This window comes from Condylura cristata, unplaced genomic scaffold (assembly GCF_000260355.1).
Source record: "Condylura cristata isolate star-nosed mole 26May11 unplaced genomic scaffold, ConCri1.0 scaffold00032, whole genome shotgun sequence".
In the NCBI taxonomy this organism is placed as follows: Eukaryota; Metazoa; Chordata; class Mammalia; order Eulipotyphla; family Talpidae; genus Condylura; species Condylura cristata.
In genome coordinates this window covers 12,847,890-12,866,130 of record NW_004567133.1, presented here as the reverse complement: position 1 = coordinate 12,866,130, position 18,241 = coordinate 12,847,890, and the positions used below count along the sequence as shown (strand labels likewise).

General features: G+C 46.9%; 1 protein-coding gene across 2 annotated transcripts in view; it reads right to left on the bottom strand.

Annotated features, from left to right (window-relative positions):
- Positions 1 to 491: 491 nt before the first annotated feature.
- The window catches only part of PDXDC1 (pyridoxal-dependent decarboxylase domain containing 1), a 40,707-nt gene continuing 22,957 nt past the window's right edge, over positions 492 to 18,241 (bottom strand). For both annotated transcript variants that reach the window (XM_012731956.1, XM_012731957.1), the window contains exons 9-23: positions 17,837 to 17,921; positions 16,936 to 16,984; positions 16,682 to 16,783; positions 15,729 to 15,854; positions 13,207 to 13,257; positions 8,835 to 8,898; positions 7,660 to 7,754; positions 6,726 to 6,831; positions 5,989 to 6,160; positions 5,229 to 5,347; positions 4,846 to 4,967; positions 3,905 to 3,997; positions 3,736 to 3,832; positions 2,724 to 2,828; positions 492 to 2,274 (exon numbers count right to left, since the gene is read on the bottom strand). In XM_012731956.1, coding sequence (XP_012587410.1) covers positions 2,015 to 2,274; positions 2,724 to 2,828; positions 3,736 to 3,832; positions 3,905 to 3,997; positions 4,846 to 4,967; positions 5,229 to 5,347; positions 5,989 to 6,160; positions 6,726 to 6,831; positions 7,660 to 7,754; positions 8,835 to 8,898; positions 13,207 to 13,257; positions 15,729 to 15,854; positions 16,682 to 16,783; positions 16,936 to 16,984; positions 17,837 to 17,921 — 1,646 coding nt within the window. In that variant the 3' untranslated portion in view covers positions 492 to 2,014. The remainder of the gene's footprint in view (positions 2,275 to 2,723; positions 2,829 to 3,735; positions 3,833 to 3,904; positions 3,998 to 4,845; positions 4,968 to 5,228; positions 5,348 to 5,988; positions 6,161 to 6,725; positions 6,832 to 7,659; positions 7,755 to 8,834; positions 8,899 to 13,206; positions 13,258 to 15,728; positions 15,855 to 16,681; positions 16,784 to 16,935; positions 16,985 to 17,836; positions 17,922 to 18,241) is intronic.

Sequence of the window (18,241 nt, the reverse complement as noted above, 5' to 3'; positions counted from 1 at the left end):
TTATTTTTTACTTGACTGAAAAGGTGACTTCCAGCTGCTTTCTCCTGGTTGGTGGGAAGAGGCTGAGGCGCCCACCTGGCTGGTCCAGAGGCAGCTGTTGCACTCAGTGTTTCTACTTCTGCTAAATAAGGGCCGAAACTGTAACTCACTTAAAGGTATTTTAACTCAACTTACGCATCTCAAATATTTTTTGCCCCCAAATATTTTAGAAACATCAAACATATTTCAAACATATTTCAGATGAATGAGATGAAAAGCTCAAAAAAGAAAAACAGGGTTTGACCTTACTGTTTGACAATATAAAATCTCTATAAAATAATGTCTTCTGAGACTAAATTTAGTCTGTTGTATACAGCCACCGGCAGATCTGTAAACTGTGGAGGCCTTTAGAACTGTGGTGATCACGCAAGCTGGCTTTGAGAAGCCATGAGTCGCTATCCAAGGGGAAGTGGCTGTGCCCGATGAGGGACGAGTGAGACTTGCGACTGAACTCGCTGCTAACAATTTCAAGAACCTTTATTGAAACCAACATTCAAATAGTATCTCAAGGGAGAAGTTCTGCTTCAGCAAAACCAATTTAACAATTCCAAATATATATAAAAACATTTAAAAATTAATCTTGTTAAAGGTGATAATTTCCCCGTCCCCCATTTTATCTGCTATATACTTCATTGCACCAAATAAACAGGGAAGCTTTTGTTTAACCATCTGCACCTCCTGAAGAAAAGGAAACTGCACTTTGGTAAGTGCCAAGTGTCAGAAATCACATCAAATGAGAACGCGATTATCACGGAATGTTGTACGTGGCTAAACTACGGCTTCCGATCCTACTGTCCACAGCCCAGTCCAACTCCCCGCCAGCCTGAGGTCTCCTACAGCTTGACTGCTGGGACTGAAAGGCGCAGGGCCCATCACTGATGATGAGTGAAAAGCAACGCAGTGCTTTCTGGGAAGGTAGAAGTGGGTAGTGATCAAGGGCTCACTTGCAGTTACTTCAGCATTAGTCTGGCTTGATCACCTGTGAAAGATGACTTTTCTGGTTCTTGTTTCTGAGTTGGGCCTAAAAGGGTGAGCTGTTAGTGGAACAGAAGCTGCGGAAGCCCAGTGGAGGGCGCGCTTCTGTCGGGCAGGCTGAACTGGGGTGTCTCAGGGCGGTTCCATCAGGCTGAGGCCGCGGATACCGGGTTTCTGGTATTAAACATTATAGAAATGTGCACAGCCTGTACTCGTGTGCTGATTTAAAAGCTTTACCAGTATTTAAAAATATATATGGTCAAGAAGAGTCTTTACATTCACTGTGATAGACGCGTCCTTTAATTTGTTTATAAACTGTAGATAAAGGAGAGGTGGATTGTGGCAGAGGGAAGTGTAGACGAAGCGCGGCCTGATCTAGCTGGCTTCAGAGTCCTGCCACTGCGTGGACAGTCCTTGGGTCTCCAGGGAAAACAGCAGTGGGGAGGGTAGGAGAGGACGGGTGACGCTCTTACACAGTCCCCTCGAAATCCATTTTCCTTCAAGTCTAACAGTCCAGTTGTCTACTGCAACCTGATTAAACTAAACAGCTTGGACAGACAGCAAGGGGTGCCGCCTGCTTCGCCCTGTAGCAGCATAGCAGAGAACCCGGAGTGTTCTAGAAAGCTGACTTGCCAAAAAGTCACCATGTGCAAACTAATAACATCTTATGCTTATGTTTAAAAAGATAACAGCAGGTGTTTCAAGTGGTGAGCACTTGATCTTAAGCGAATTCTTTGTGAATAAGTGTTTATGGTAAAACGTGGGGAAATAATGTTACTATAGCTGGGTAGACAGTCACAATAGTTGGTGGTTCTACATCCCGTAAGTCAGAAAGTCAGTTGCTCTCCTGCACAGCCTGGCTTTCAGGTGTGTCTTTGTGCAAAAATCCCAGTTAAGCACAGTTAATTTCTCGTATTAGCGTGTGGCACAGTTCACATTCTCAGAATAACCGCATCTTCCCTGAAACAGCAGTCAGTACAGTCTCCAACAATACTGAACCTTATCTTAAGCTCTCCAATTCTTCTACCTGTGGGCGGGCATCCTCTGGGCGCTGGGCCCCATTGGGGTGGGGCCCAGTCTGCTCTGCTTCCTGGGCAGTAGGAGCCCCTGGGTGTGGCTCAGGGCCATTAGCTTCTGGGGCATCTTGCTCCGGCCCCACAGACAGGTGCTCCTTCTCCAGGTCTTCAACGTGGCAGACTGAGCTGGTCTCACTCAGAGCATCAGTGGAACCTCGTAGGGCCTTTTTAAAGGGCTTCTGACCTAAAGAAAGAAGGGGTGAAGCACCAAAAGCGTCGTGAAGCAGACCAGCAGCCACAACTTCTGGGCAACAGGATTGCTTAATTTACTTAAAATTGCTTCAGCAGAAATCCCTGGAATTACTGGCTCTGAAGCACTTAAAGTGATGAGGGGAGAAAAGCAAGTGTGACACTAACGCTCCTGATGCTAAGCAACTTTTCAGGTAACAGGCAGGAAAAGCTCAGGAGAAGCCATACCAGATTCCCCTTGGGGGATGGGCATAACCCCCTGACCCCCTGGAGAGAGACAGGCATCTCTCCAAGGCTACTGGAACAGTTCTTGAAAGGGACAGGGACTTAAGAGAGAGAGGGCCAAGAAGACAGCAGAGGTGGGTGTGTGATACAGAAGTCCAGTTCCCCAAGAGAAAAAGAAGCTACTTCTGTGCTAAGGAGCTCAAACATGGTGCAAGGTACCTGGAAGCCTCTGCTTAGTGCGAGCGCCTGTGGGGGTCGGTGGCGGCGTCACGCTTGCACCTTGAACTTTGTAGATATATGTGTGTTCTGTGGACTCCAGAGAGCCTGCCGGGAAAGGAGAGATGGGGGAAGCTGCTGGCACAGGCTGCCCTGGGAGGGGCTCCCCAACCTTGTTCTCTATCAGACTTCTCCATTTCACATGAATTGCTGAGACTTGGGTACCCTGAGATGTGCCAGGACTGGAGACTGCCATGTCCCAGCTGTGCCCACGAGTCCCAGTACTGCTGGGTGGCTGGCCCTTGTCTCCCCAGGTAGCCTGTGTACATGTGAAAACTCTGCGCCCGCGGGGTGGCCAAGCCTGTGGGGACGAGGCCCAAGCGGAGATGTACTCTGGCAACAAGACAGGGGAGCCTCTGGCTAAAGGCTGAGCCTCGGAAGACTGCAGTCGATGACTCCTTGCTGTCAAATGCAGCGTGGTTATCGCTTCCTGGGGGGGACTAATGGGCCCAGGCTCAGGGAATAGGTCCTTGAAGCACAGGAAGGCGGAGTCGTGGAAACCGTCCTTCCAAAGCCCAGCAACTGGCTCTTCTTGCTGGCTGCTCGTTTTGAAATAAATGGTCAGTACTACAGATGACGATCTGATGCCCCCTTCCCCGAGCAGCCTGGGCTGCTTTGGGGTAAAACACATTGGGATGTCAAAGAATATTAACTCTGAACCCAAATGCTCAAGGCACAGGGTCCTGAGACTGAACAGCTGAGAGCGTGCGTTCTCACTGGACTGCGAAAGGAGTCTGCTTTCACACAAGTTCAGCTGTCAGCAGAGAAGGAGGACAACAGTTGGAGCAGACTAGTCACATCTGAGCCAGACTCCTGTCACCAGACGGCACCCAGTGACCAGGTAGGGGACATGGACAAGTCTTCACAGAGTGAGGAATATGGGACCCAAGGGCCTCTGCTCAGAACTCTCAAGGCAAACGCGATCCAGGGTGCAGGGGAGGCTGGTTAGTCCTACCTGCTGTTAAGTTAAAGGTTCTTCCCTTTTGTGACGCTTGTACCGGAGAGAACCAATTCAACACGGAGCCTACCACAGGGATCTGCCGCAACACCCCCTGCAAGACATAACCGCCGCTCAAGACCCCGCCCGGCCCGCTGCCTGCTGCCCGGCGCCCGCCGCAGCCCACCTCTTCCAGGAGGCGCTCCTCGTTTGCCTTCTGCAGTTGAACCTGAGCTTCCTGAATCCCTTTCCGAACGACTTCAGTCATGTTTTCCAGAAGCTGTGTTAAGACAAAGAGGGCATTACCTGCCTAACTTCTTGTCAGGGGAATAAACAACTATTCACATCATTGGGGAAATCTTTCAAAAGTATGTTAGTGATGGAATTCTGTGCTTTGAAACACCAGAAAATCAAACAAGAGGAGAAAATGCGCATGGAGGCCTCCGTGAGACTCTCTTGGTGACCAGCCTCATCAGCTAGGAAACTGGGGAGAATCAACACCGATGAGCTGGGTGTCCTCTCAACAGAACGCTGGCACCATGCTCTCAACATCGATGGAGATGGAATGAGAAGTAATACCACCAAGTTCAGAAGCAGCATCAAGAAGTCTAAGGAAGAAGAAAACTGGCTCCCTTGGTCTCATATTTCAAACTTCCCCACCCCAACCAAGAGTGAAATCCACGACATGTTTCTTTTCCCTCTCAGATCAGCCTTGCAGTGTCCTTGAAGTCTACAGCCTGGTCCTCCCGCCAACCCGCCGACAAGAGCAGGTCTGTCACTGTGGAAAGTGCTGTCACTGACATATCCTCATTTAGCCTCAGGACGCAGCGACCTCAGGAAGGTCCCTGGGGTGTCTGCCTGAGTGCTCACCACACCCAGCTTCTCACACACCTTCACCACAGCCCTGGCTACATGGGGTGGGAGACCCTCCTCCCCCACTGGCTAGTGAGTTCACTGAGGCAGGGCTGTGTCCAACCCACTAGCACTCCTGACACCCACACGCTGCCTAACACATAGGAAGCATTTCAACATCTGAGAGAGTGGATGAACAGTCATCTCTGAGGGGAACTCCTGTGCCCCCTGCAAGCTGTCCAGAAAAGGAATGAGATGCTGGTGAGTCTTACAGACCCTTGAGTTTTCCTCAATTTCTCGGGCTGTGACGGCAATAGTCTCCACTAGTTCAGAAACATCTACGTCGTCACTCGCCATGCCAATGTAAATACAGCTCTTCATACTTTTATACTCAGGGCCTGTGGGAAGAAACAGACCGACTTGGTTCCTAGGTCCTATGTGAGTCAGAAGGGCCTCTCCCCTGCAGAACAGCATGAGGGACACAAAGGAGCCTCCCTGAGGGTGAGGAAGGAGATTCTGACAAGACAGAGAGCCCCCATGGCTGCAGAGGGGACAGGCGTTACCTCATCAAGACCCAAAGCAATGTTTCCTCCAGAGACAGAGCCCACTTAGTGAGGAAATGTCCTTCCAAAGTTCACGACTTAAAAAACAGTAATTACCCATTTTAAATGTAAGATCGGATTCCAGTTCATTTAACTTTTTCAGGAGTCCAGCATGAATTTTTTCCCCTTCTGGATCTAATTTCAAACTGTTCTTATCATCATTAGCATGTTCGTACCTATAAACAACAGCAAACAACAGTATTTCAATCTAAAAGATCACAGGATCAGGGTGTAGTATAAGGCGAGGAGATGACCAAGGCTGTGGAAGGAGCCACGTGTCTCATGATGGAAACTGTCAAGAAAGCCACAGTTAGTCTCGTGTCAGGGCAGGGAAGTCAGAGAGAGGGCCAGGTCTGTAAGTCACACCATTTGTAGAGAAAGACTTCCTTCTTCCTTCCGAGGAGCGGAAAGCAGTGTGGGGAGGACTGGATGCCTTGGCTGGCGAGGACAGGGGTCTGCTCCCCTGGGGAGCTGGGTACCCTCTCCCAGAGAGCCGTGACTTGCTCTATAGCGCGGAGTGTGAGGACGTGTCAGCCTGCACCTGTGCACAACCCCTCTAACTTGAGACGGCACGAAACAAAGACCATTCAGTGACTCCGGCCCCATGGAGTGAGCTGCAGGGGGACATAACACCTGCTATGATGCACTCTGTAAGTGCTCAGCACATCTGGCTACAGTTCTGCTACACCAGTGTCCTGTACACATCTTAGGTTTTGAGCTGCATGTTTTCTAAGCTGTTGTTCTTTATACAAGAAACAAAACAGCTTCTCTTTTTAACAAGGAGAAACTGGCCTCACGAAGTAAGCCCTGACCATACCTCACAACCCCTATGCCAGGCCAGTTGGGGTCGTCGACGTATAAGAGACCGGCGGTTGCCATCACGTCCCGCTTGAACTCCTCTCGCAGCTGCAGGGTGCACGTCAGCACGGGCAGCTTGCTCTGGATGTAGGCGGCCAGCTGGTCCACATCCTCTCCCCGAGTCCCTAAAACTGAAACCACCCAGAGCATTAGACAGACACTTAAATGCAGACTGGATGACGGGGGGGTGGAGGGGCGGGCAGCGCTCCCCTTCCACCACCAGAGAGGCCAAAGGCTCTAGGCGCATTGGCGGTGTCGGGGCCGAGGAGCTGAAACTGCAGGCTGCGCTGGGCGTGGCCAGGCTCTTACACGGCAGACAGAGCTAGCCCCTCCGGTTTAATACATGGTGAGACCTGAATGTCAGAATCTCACAGAAAATACTGCTTCCATCAATTGTCCACATCACATCACGGCCCACACGCAGAGCCAACCACACAGTTCTCTCCCTGTGTCGACATGATGGAGAGGAAGAGAAGGCTGCTGGTGCTGGTGGGTTCACAGCACGGACAACAGCGTGACTGTGATGACAGAATCGTCAGGCTGAGGGTCACAGCCTGAAGGTCAGGCGAATTACCTAAGCATAGTCCAAGAGAACGACAAAGCCTATCTAAGGAGAAACAGACTATCAGAAGGGAACGGCCAGGGCTGGCGCTTCTGTGCTGGAGGACGGAAGCGAGAGCCACCCAGACTCCTTACCCGCTGCCGTCATCAAGGGGCTGAACCGCAGGCACACGCCCTCCGCCTCCAGGTCCATGACGGTGAGGCCGCTCGCGGGCACCAGCTGCTTCAGCTGCTCCCCAAGCTGCACAGAAGCAAGGGCTCTCAGGGACCCAAGCAGCTCAGACCCACCCTGACCCAAGAGGCAACTCTTCATTCTCTGTGAACACTATGGCAACTTCTTTTTAAAAACAGAAAATTTTACATTTTCTTCTTTACTAACATATACAAGTTCATGTAGAAAATTCAGAAGTAAACTAAAAGAATGAAATAAAAACCACACTGGTCCACCACTCAGAAGCGCCTGCTGCCGACACGGGTGGCCTTCGTGGCCTGAGGTGTGTGGCTTCACTGTTGCCAGTCCTGACGCCCACAGGTGGAGCAGGCAACAACTTTTTTTCACCCAATTTATGATGCCCATTTCTTTTCTGCCGTAGACATCTGCCTGCAAGGTGGGTAGTGACCAAACCGCACGTGCAGGCTGCTTATTCACAAACCCCTTGTGGGCACGTCCAGCATTCTGCTAGGAGTGACACTGCTGTGCTGAACATTACATTGTTTAGAACATTCTTTAGATTACCGTCTAAAGCGAAAACATCACTGTCAAAGGCAGCCAAGCATAGCCCTCGATCCACATCAGGCTGGCCGATGTGCCTTCTGACGTCACTACACAAGCTGCGTGTGCTGCAGGCCACCCCGTGCATGCTGGACGGCCTTACACAGCAGCAAGGACACGCCACACGCAGGGCCGGCCAGTGATGCGGTGCTGCAGGCAGTGCCTTCAGGAAGAGCCCCAGGATGAGCCCGGGGCCCTCACAAGAGGCTGCCTCACCACCGGGGCCTGATTCCCAGACATGACAGTGTTATCCCCACCACGGCCCGGCGGGAGGAGGGCTCCCAAGTGCATCCTTACCCAGCGATTGAGTGCATCGCAGCAGTGTCTCTCCCGGCCCGCTGCTGAGGGCGCTATGTTGGGCACTGGGATGGCCTTAAGCCCTGCATCTGGCACTGAAACACAGAAAGGAGTTTCAACTTCCCAAAACACAGCTAACTCAAACACTTACCCATCCAATCCCACTAAATTCCAATATTAAGCAAAAGTCTCAAATGTCACAGAAGTCAAGGGTGTGTTTTACAATGAATAAAGTGTGGTACCCACATACAACAGGTTATTATTCAGCCTTAAAGGAACAACCTGTCCCATCAGCACAGGCATGACCTGGAGGCGATTAGCTGAGTGAAGTAAGGCAGTCAGAAAAGGACAGATAGATACTCTATGACTCCATTTTGGTGAAGCAGCCAAGGTTCTGGGCAGGGACATGACAGAACTTCTCCTTACAATGCTTGCTCTGATGGCCACGTGAAGAATGGCCTGGAAAGGGGTGGGGTGTGGAATGTACAAAGTGCGGTGTCAGAGGGGACCATGGCTGTCCCAGTGACGAGTGACAGGACCCTGGATTTGGTTGTGGTAGCTGGGACAGTCTTTAAAAACAGATTCTGGCCCTCCTTGGTGGTGCAGCGGGTTAAAGTACAGCACTAAGAAGCTAAAGCTACTTCCGCATGAGTTCGAACCTCACCCACCCCGGAAGTGACCCACATGGCCTGGCAGACCTCTCCTGACCCACCCGCTGCTCCCCTCAAGCAATGTACTTCGATGATCTACCTGTTCTGCTCCCCGCTCTCTTTCTGGTGAATCTTCCCACCACCCCTGCACCTCTGGCTTGTACCCCTGTTCTGCATGCACAAGTAAATAAATCTTAAAAAAAAAAAACCCAACAACAAAAAAACCAAACCAGATTCTTAGGTTCAACCAACTGAGTCAAAATGTTGAGGACGAAGGGCCCTCATTCATCCCAGCCGAAAGGCAGGCGCTGGCGCTGAGCAGGCCTTGGCTTAATCACAGAAACTGCAGAACACTAAGGAATTTAGGTCTGGAGTTCTGGTTGATTATTTTACTGAAGTGATGACTGAAGATTTTTAGCAATAAAAACATTTTGAACTGTCTCTGTAATTTGAAATGTTTTAAAATTCAAGACACTCTTTTGGATTTTAATTCAAAATAACCCTTTAAAAAAAAAAATCACCTACCTGAGCCTGGTAATTCTTGGGAAAATTTGAACACCACTACTGGAGAACTGAGCTCATCTTCCACCTGAAAAATGAACCTGGTATTACCCAGTGACACCAGCAAAGGCCTACAAAATGAAACCGAGTTTGAAAGCAGGTAGAGGTACTGTATTTCCTCAATAAACATAAGTCCAAAGTCTAATTTTAGTTGCTAAAGAAATAAAAGTAAAGGGGTAGTTCAGTAAAATTTTTAGAAATAATTATAATCCACTCTCTTGACTACATTGTTGAACTGCGGAGTTTGACACTGGTACAGTTAAAGGGAAGCAGGAGGAAATTCTAATGTTAATGGTTAACACAACTTTAACACCAAAGCTCAAAAAGGTAAGGAAAATGTTGAAGTAGTGAGAATATTAATAGCCAAACTTGCCAATATCCAGGAATTATGCTAACTCAAGCAGGATTGACTGGAACTTTATACAGAGAAAAAGAACGAGCACGTGACTTTCATCATGTACAATTCCCTGAGCAGACGCAAGTCTTGCTGGCAAAGCAGAAAACCAGTCTGGGGTCTTGCTAGTTTCTGAATCGCTGGAACGGTACTAACACCCAGGGCGGGTGTCGGACAACTAGTTACAGCAACGGGCTCACAGCAGAGGAGAAAGCTCCCTGCATGGAGACAAGCCAGTCTACTTCCTAGGGCCCTGAACCAGCATGCAGCCGCATCGGGGGTCAGGGCACAAAGGGAGTGGCAATGCCCTTGGCAGACTGTGGTTTGGCAGCGGAGGCTAGAGCCCTATCATTCTAGACATTTTCCAAGACTGTCTGCATGGTGACTCACTGTGAGGGACACAACAGGAAATGCAAACTTGGAAAGGCACCAGGTTGCCGGCCCCAGAGCTCTACTGACGTTCCAGAGGACCGGGTGGATAGGGTCCAGATCAAGCATGACGCAGCTCTGCTTTCACACCTATTCTCTCCTGTAATTTTCCTATCAGCAAGCAAACCTATTAGTACTTATAAAGTTGGAGGCTTGTGAGGAAGTAAGCCTAATAAGGAAATAAAAACAAAAGCAACCAAATTCTACTTCTCTGAGTTTTTCATGGTCTCAGTTATCAGTGTAAGAAATACTCACACACACTGTAAGGGTTGTGGGAGAATTCTGATTCTATCAACAATGCAGACTAAATTAATACTGAATTCTAAATTCTAAATACCTAAAATGTTGGATTAAATATAATCAATAATCAAAGAAACTTAGAACTATCTCAAGGCTCACAAAAATGGTGATTCCAGAAAGAAGGGGAAACAGACAGCGGTAGCGCCTGTGCGGAGGGCGCGCACACAGGGCTGGACCTTGGCTTTACTGCCTCGGGCCTTCTTTTCAGGCCCACGTAAAGGATAGCAGGAGTCTGCGAAGCCAGGATGCATGAAGGATGCACCCAGAAAAGACAGAAAAATGCCACTGACCAGCAGGAAAACTAAACTCTAACACTGACTGTGCAGGGAGAAGAAAAATGATGTCTGAGGTGGTACACAACTTCTAATGCTGTGACGTTAATGTCATAAATGAACCCAGGCAGGCCAAACTTCTAGAAGAAACAAATGCAAAGTCCTGGATCACATACTCCAGCTGCACACACACTATTCTCCCAAGAAACTAAACACCTAACTCATAATTAAAAAATTACAACACACACAGGGAGCAAGAGTCAGAGATACAAAAGAGAGGATGATCTGTGCCCCAAGTACTGAGATACTAAAACAACAATCTGAAACAAAACTATAACAACAGTGTTTACATGGAGGAAAAAAAAGGCCAGAAATGAGTAAAAAATGAGAGAGAAAATGACTTGAGAACAGAGAATATCCTGAAATTAACATCACAGGGTAAAAATGCAGTGAGTAGATTGAACTGCAGATTAAATTGTAGCTCATGAGCAAATTACTAAACTCAAAAAATCTGAAGAGTGCACCAGAAGGCAGCATGGATATGAAGAGATGCAAAGGATCAGACTGATGGAAGGTGGAGTGACAGGCTTCCCCAGGCAGTAACTGGAGTTGTAAAAGATTAGATGAGAGAAAGGTCATATTTGGACAATGAATTTCACAAAAATGAATCCTGAGGTTAACAAAGTACAACTTCCAACCAGGATTTTAAAAAAAAATCTCACTTGGCTATATCACGATGCAAGTTGAACAGTAAAGACAACTGTTAAAGCTGGCAGAGATATGTGCCTAACCATGGCAACTGCCCCTCAGTGCACCTGGGACCTTCAGGGTGAGGGTGATGCTGCTGCTTCTCCTGCATGTGCTGATTTTAGCGCGTGACTACACACTGGATGAGGAACCAGCGAAACAGCCAGTTGACAGCTGCCGAGGACCTGAAGTGGCACACCAGTGAAGCAAGTCATAAAGGCCCTCTTTGCGCACCTCAGAAATGGCCCTGGCTTGGTGATGGGGAGCTGAGATGGAGGCCCCTGAACACCCAACCAAAGGGAGGGAGGGAGAGCCGTAGGAATTGCAGACATGTTGCTGTGCAGCAGGCCTCAGAAACATAGGTCAAGCCCGGGGTCAAGTCCGTCACATGCTAGTTACAGGACTCTGGACACATAATTGAGCATCAGAGCAGAAATGACAACACTCCTGCAGTGGTTATGGTGGGCATTCAGTGAGTCAGCACTGCAGAGCACTATACGAATACTGTGGTGAGAAGCAAAGACATTTTATGATGCCTGATAGTCTTCATTTGGCTTTCCTATATAGTATGATATGCTTTTTCATGACAAATCACTGAATAAATATTATTTTCTCCTGTAAACCAAGAGAATTTACACATGGAGTGTAACTAGCTGCATGCTCCAGACATCCACTTAAATGGCTATGCTTCAGTTTCCTTGGCAGTAAGAAGGGATAACTGCTGTATCTAACTCATAGACCAGACTTAGCCACATCTGAACTAAGATGCGAAGGCTAAGAAACCAGTCATGAAAAGAATTAAGGAGAACAGTTCCCAGGCAGAGGGAACTGTGCAAAGATGACTGCTGTGAGGATTACGTGGTCTAACACGCAGCATTTCACCAACTGTACCTGTCAGGATGACGACGGTATTACTGCTAGGCCACAGGGCCTATCTGCCAACTGTTGTACCCCGTCCACTGTGGAAGGGGGATGGAGCACGGGAGATAAGTCCAGGCCATATGTGACCTAGCGAAGACACTTCAAATCAACGGGCGGGTGGTTAATTAGCACCATCAGATCCTGCTTGGTGGAAAAGCAGGGCGCAGAGGACACGAGGAGGTGCCCAAGCTGGCTCAGTGAGGGAGGCAGCATTACACAGGCCCAGCACTGCCTTGCTTGCTACAGCGTGCTCATGCTCGTCCAGAAGTTGGGCTTCTCTGCAATCGATGGAGTCCAGCCGACATACCTCCACGAGCAGCTTAGCTTCCAGGCTTGGGCTAAAAGACTCAGTGTCCTGCGACCCCCTGCGGTATTGCTGAGACCAGAACACCAGTCTCAGGACTTGCATTCATGCCTCTGCTCCGCCACTCTCCTCCAAGCTTGAACTCAAGCCAACGTCACCAAACTCCTACTCACAAAGCAAAGCAGAGCAACTCCTCTCACAGGTGCTTAAAGCAAACCATGTACTGAAAGGGAACAAAATGTACTAACTTGAACCCCAGTAAAATCAAGTGTGAATTTTAAACCCAACTATATAGGACAGAATTTCTCACAAGAACACCCAGTAACCTTGTTTAAAGGGGAATCTGGCCTATGTATTTCCTGACATTCTAAAATATAAGAAAGCAAAACATGAAAACATTCAAACCTGAACCGATACTCATTTCTGCTGACAGGCCATGCTAAGTGCTCACTTCCTGGTATAGTTATCACTCCTATGGAGCAGTCTCTGGTGGATTCCAGTATATTTGGGGAAGATACTAAAGGAAGCTGAGAACAGGGTCACTTGTTTTTTTTCTTCTTACTCCCCTTCCAGCAAAAGAAAACTATAGTGTCCAAGATCTCAGAAAGAGTAGCCCAAAGCCTTATGAAACAAAAGGATTCTTCATTTCTGAAAGATGGTGTTCTAAAGCCCTGGGTAGGGAAATCAGTGTTGTTTATCAGTTCTCTGGAGAACTCTAACACATAACAGAATAAGACTACAAAAAGGCCACAAGAGAAGCTTTGGGTTTCAGATTGTATCGTGCAGGTTTTTACAGTCTACGCCAGCTGCTGAGTTAGCTCATCAGTTCATGCATGTTCTCTTCCGAAGAATGTAGCTTAATGGGTCAACACAATTCTGCTGTAATGCATCACATCTGGAGAAGAGGATTCTGAGTTATTTAAGTTAGGAGTTATTTACTTCAAACACAGATCAAATTATATACTATACCAAGATTTTGATGTGGTTCACTTTCTTCAAACTTTCTTGCAACCGTTGACTCTGCAAATGACACACACAGCTGATATAATTTCATTAGGTCCATACCACACAGTAAGCAGCAGTTTTCAAGGGGGTGTCTGCAGGGCTGTAAACAAGGGTCTCAGGGACATGAAGTCATCTGCGAGTTGGTGATTTCTAAATTGTCAATTTTTTCATTTCAACCCTGGAAAATCTTCCCCAGTCTTTTCATTGAAAGTTACAATAAGTGATTCAAGAAAAGCTTTTTCTAGTGAGAAATGAATCTGTCACCTTACAAAAAAGTCATTCACCAACTACTGAGTGCACATGTGTGTGTATACAAGGCACAGCGTCTGATGTTGAATGGGAGAGCACAACAAAGAGCTGACTAGGAGCCTGGGTCTGGAGAAACCATACCAAGGCTTAAAATCTCCCTCTGCCATTTATCACCTGGAGAACCAGTTACTTAACCTGGCACTTACTAGCTATGACCTCAGATAACTTAACCCCTCTGTGTTTCTGTGCCCTCAACATAAAATGGGGATGATAGTATCCAGCTGATAGGGCTGATAAGTTGGCATATGTTAAGTGCCCATCTAGAGTACAGTATGATGACTATTATCATCAGCACCACCATCATCAAATATTAATGAACTCAACCCAAGCTCTCATCATTGATTTGTATCAACCCTATAGGGTTGAAGTTCATTATCTCCGTAGTTATTGAAGGATGGACACTTGAAAGTCTCCTCTGAAAACTAGTTCTTTGTATGTGTTATCTGTGGACCTTACATTCTAGTGAAGTTGTGGGCATCCAATGAGATAGCACACACGGGGCTTCCTTATGCTGGGCACTGAGGAAACACTCAATACCTGTTTCTGCTTCCCATGAAGCTGAAGAAGATAAGGAAGGGGTGGAGGGTACTGACGTGCTGTCTGGAACATATGATGCACTAGGCAAGGGATGGAGAGACAACACACGTTGACTGTTCCCATGCCACATAGCAGTGCCTGAGCAGCAGAGAGGCAGCACAGGCATCAGTCAGCCCTCAGGAGCATTTGAGATCAGCTGTGGTGTTTGCTTGTAGGAAGATGCCAGCGCTGTGGTGACCTCAAGGGTTTGTTAGTTAATTTCATCATTATTTTCCTGTACTCCATAAGCCAAGGGGAATTGAAAACTCCCTTGAGTGTCCAAACCTTCCCAAATTGACTAAGTTACTAGGGCAATAGAGGCTTCTTCTGAAAAACCAAACCTCAAGATGAGAGCCAACAGCTTAGTGTGAAAACTTTGTAAAAATATGGTGCTTTGTGAATATAGTAAATATAAATCTTATAATTACTTAATGTAAAAATAAAACTACATCACTCAGAATGTTTCTATTTTGCTAGATGAAATAATGATAAAATGAACTAGCCTAATATGTACCAAGGGAGGCCTATTACTATATAAAAATACTAATTTTTCTTAAATATAAAAATGACACTTTAGAAGTGCCAATTCCCCAAGAATACATTTAAAACAAAGATTTATTTTTAAAACTACTTGCATACCTTACTATACAATTAGGCTCTAGGGAAGCGCTTTATGGGAATGAACTCATTAAGTGCTCTTAACACTCTTCCATTACATCATTACTCCTATTTTCCTGATAAGAAAGCAAAGGTAAAAGCATGTTTTTGTTTTTTTTTTTTTAAAGATTTATTTATTTATTCATATGGAACTGGGGTACAGGCCAGAGATGGGGAGGGTGAGAGGATTCACCAGAGACGGAGTGGGGAGCTGAACAGGCAGATCGACAAAGTTCACTGCTGAGGGGAGCAGCGGACGGGTCAGGAGAGGTCTGCTGAGGGGAGCAGCGGACGGGTCAGGAGAGGTCTGCCACACCATGTGGTCACCTCCGGGGCAGGTGGGGATTGAACTCATGCGGAAGTGGCTTTAGCTTCTTAATGCTGTGCTTTAACTGCTGTGCCACCAGGGAGGGCCCGGTAAAAGCATGTTTTTAAAGCAAACATTTAGAATTCAGCTCTCAAGACTACATAAATATGACTTTTTTTTTGGCCTTCTAAACTGCAGCAAAATTGTGTATTTTTCACAATCAGCAGACTTCAAATGGAAAGAGAGAGAATTAGGACTTTCCCTAGAGCCTTGCCATTCAGAACCCAAAGCAGCTGGCATTCAGCATACCTGCCCACCTGAGTCCCATTGAGCATCATCACTCTTCACCCTCAAGAGTTAGTCAGGTTGAATATTTGCTCGCCTTTCTGAGCCTGCTCCACTCACTGGCTGAGGTCTGGTGACTTCTTTTCTCATCCTGTGCTGACACTGATGTTCACTTTAACAGAATTTCATTTGGAAACAAATGCTGGGACAACCCCAGACCTTGGAACAAGAAATGTCTACAGGCAGGGCACAACACCAAGGCAGTGGATGGTGGGTAAATCAGTGAAATACTTTTTGTCTCTGGTTTTGCCTGGGCGCATCTGTGAAACTAAAACTTCAGGCTTCTACTTACCAGGTGACAGGCATGCTTTATTCGGTCCATGATCCCATCAAGTCCCAAGTACTGTAAAGCCAACCACAGCGGCAGAGCACGGAGTTTGTCTGCTGGCTTATTTGATGTAAGCCCGGCCACTAAAGTCTAAAAGAGCCAATACGGGTTTAATGACCAAAGGCAATGACATCACAGAGCAGAACGAGCTAGTCACCACCTGCACAGTCTGTGTCAGATGATACGCCAGGCGCTTGGCTGGCTTTCATGGGATCAGCCAACTTCTCCATGAGGTAATTACGGCAGGCAGTGTAGCTCATCGAGCCTGCTTGGTATCAGGGTTTGTGTCTAAGATGTGGAGAAGTCAGGAGGAGATGGGTCACACCCCAGACCCTCTTAGTTCCTCAAGAGGTGGCCCCTTCTGAGCACCCTCAGATACCCGGTCACTACCAACTAAGCAAGATATTACCTGTTTTAGCAAGAATCACTTAAAGCTTATTTTTGCACATGGCTATCACTAAGTGACCCACTATCAAGACCACCCTATGCTTTAAAAAAAAGTTACAATCCTTCAGACAATGTGGGGAAGAGCTTTATTTAGCTAAACTGGCTCAGTCCACTTCTGGATACCTATTCTAAGGAAATAATTTGAAACACAGAAAGATGCACATTACTCCAGTAACAACAATTTCAAGTTCACAAAAGGAACATGATTAAATAAAGCATAACATGTGAAAGTGACAGAATATTATGCCACAAGATGTTCTTCATCCAGAGAGGGAACTGTGGGGAGGATAAAGTAAGAAATATGTAGGTGCTATAGTTTCACTTAGGTTAAAAATTGTTTTTGAGAAGAAAAAACACAGATGTAACATTAAAGAAATCTTTCACTTCCCCCTGGTTTTTCATAGCTTGTCCCCAGACCCAATAATGCTTGTTAACCATTCCCCATGGGGCACTGAGGGGACAGAACGTACCAAGGCAGGGTCGTCGTGCTTATAAAGGGTAACAGCAGGAACAGCTGGCAAGCCCAGCCACGGGCCTGGAGTGAGCGTCATGCTATCGCATTTGGTTGAGGCCTACCAAAAAGAGAATAACTTTCTGTTAGACTCTCAGAATACGCTAAGCCCTGAGCCCGACACCCTCCTCCAGATACAGCGAAAAACCATCAGGGTTGAAGGACTTTAAATTCCTTTTTAAAAACACGGTATTTGGTAAATCAAAGACATACCAGCACTGACGAGGAGACGTAACCTAGAGCCAAAGTTGCCAGATTCACACTGGAAGAAAAAACACCGATCTAAGAACTAATTACATACTGCTAATTCACTAAGCATGTGAAAAAAAAAAAAAAGCGGACATTTAAATGTTATTGAACTGTCACGAGCATTTATAACAGCCACAGAAAATGTGGCACGCACAAATTTCATGAAAATACATTTAATCGAAATATTACAGGGGGGATGTCTCCTTTGGAAAAATGTATATCCTATTTCATATCTTTCACAGTTATTATATTCTAGTCATCGTTCTTTTCTAGAGGGATCAAATAAAAAAGAAACTAACCTTTCTGAGGTGCTGGGTATGGGCTGCTTTGGCGGCCCTTCATCCTCTCCCTTCTCTCCTCTTTGCAACTCTCCAACAGCCTTCTGGGAAACCACCCAATCTCCTCTTATGAGACCACAGCTTTGGGTGGAGGAGACGCCATACCCACTCAAGGTGGGCAAATAACCTAAACTATCAGAGCAGTACATTTCCCTGGCCACAGTGACTGGGTTCAGTTTGAGACTTCTGTTGAGACTTCTGCCCCACTGACCCTGAACCTAGAAAGAAGGCCGAGTTACTGCAGCTACTGTGCTCCATCACAGGAAGTCTATCTACAATGGAGCCAACACAGAGGCTGGCAGGCCAAGTGACAGGGGAAGGGTAGGGAGAAGTGAGCTGACATGTGTCTCTAGAAAGTCCTAACATTGGTCTTAGATGTGTGTCAATGAAATTCTTTTTGCTTAAGTCCAAGGTGTGGTGACACCAGGTCAGTGCCACCACGCAGGGGGAGCGTGGCCGTCACTCCTCATGGAGCGTGTGTCGGAAGTAGGCCCGACACTGAGCCAGCCGAGCTGGCCTCCACTCACCCCTCCACGTGCAGCCATATGCCGTACTGCTCGCAGAGTTCTTTCAAACGTCCAATCTTATCTGTGTGTCCGACAGCTGCAGTTCCTAGAATAAAACGCAAAGTATAGCGAAAGGAACAAATAGTTTCTGAGTCTCTGCACCATGGTAAAGGCCTATTTATATCAACTATCTTCCGTAAGGGAAGTAACACCACATCCCCATTTTATTGTGAGTTCTTTCATGGTGTGGCTTAAAATCAATTTTTGCTCAAGTTGATTATTCAAGTTTTGAAGAATGCATTATTTTTATCTCTATAAAATCAAGTGTGTTAGTTGTATTATTTAAGTCCTCTATTTTTTATGTAATTGATCTGCTGGGTCATGAGAAATGTATTCATGTGTCCCACTGACACTGTGGGTTTATCA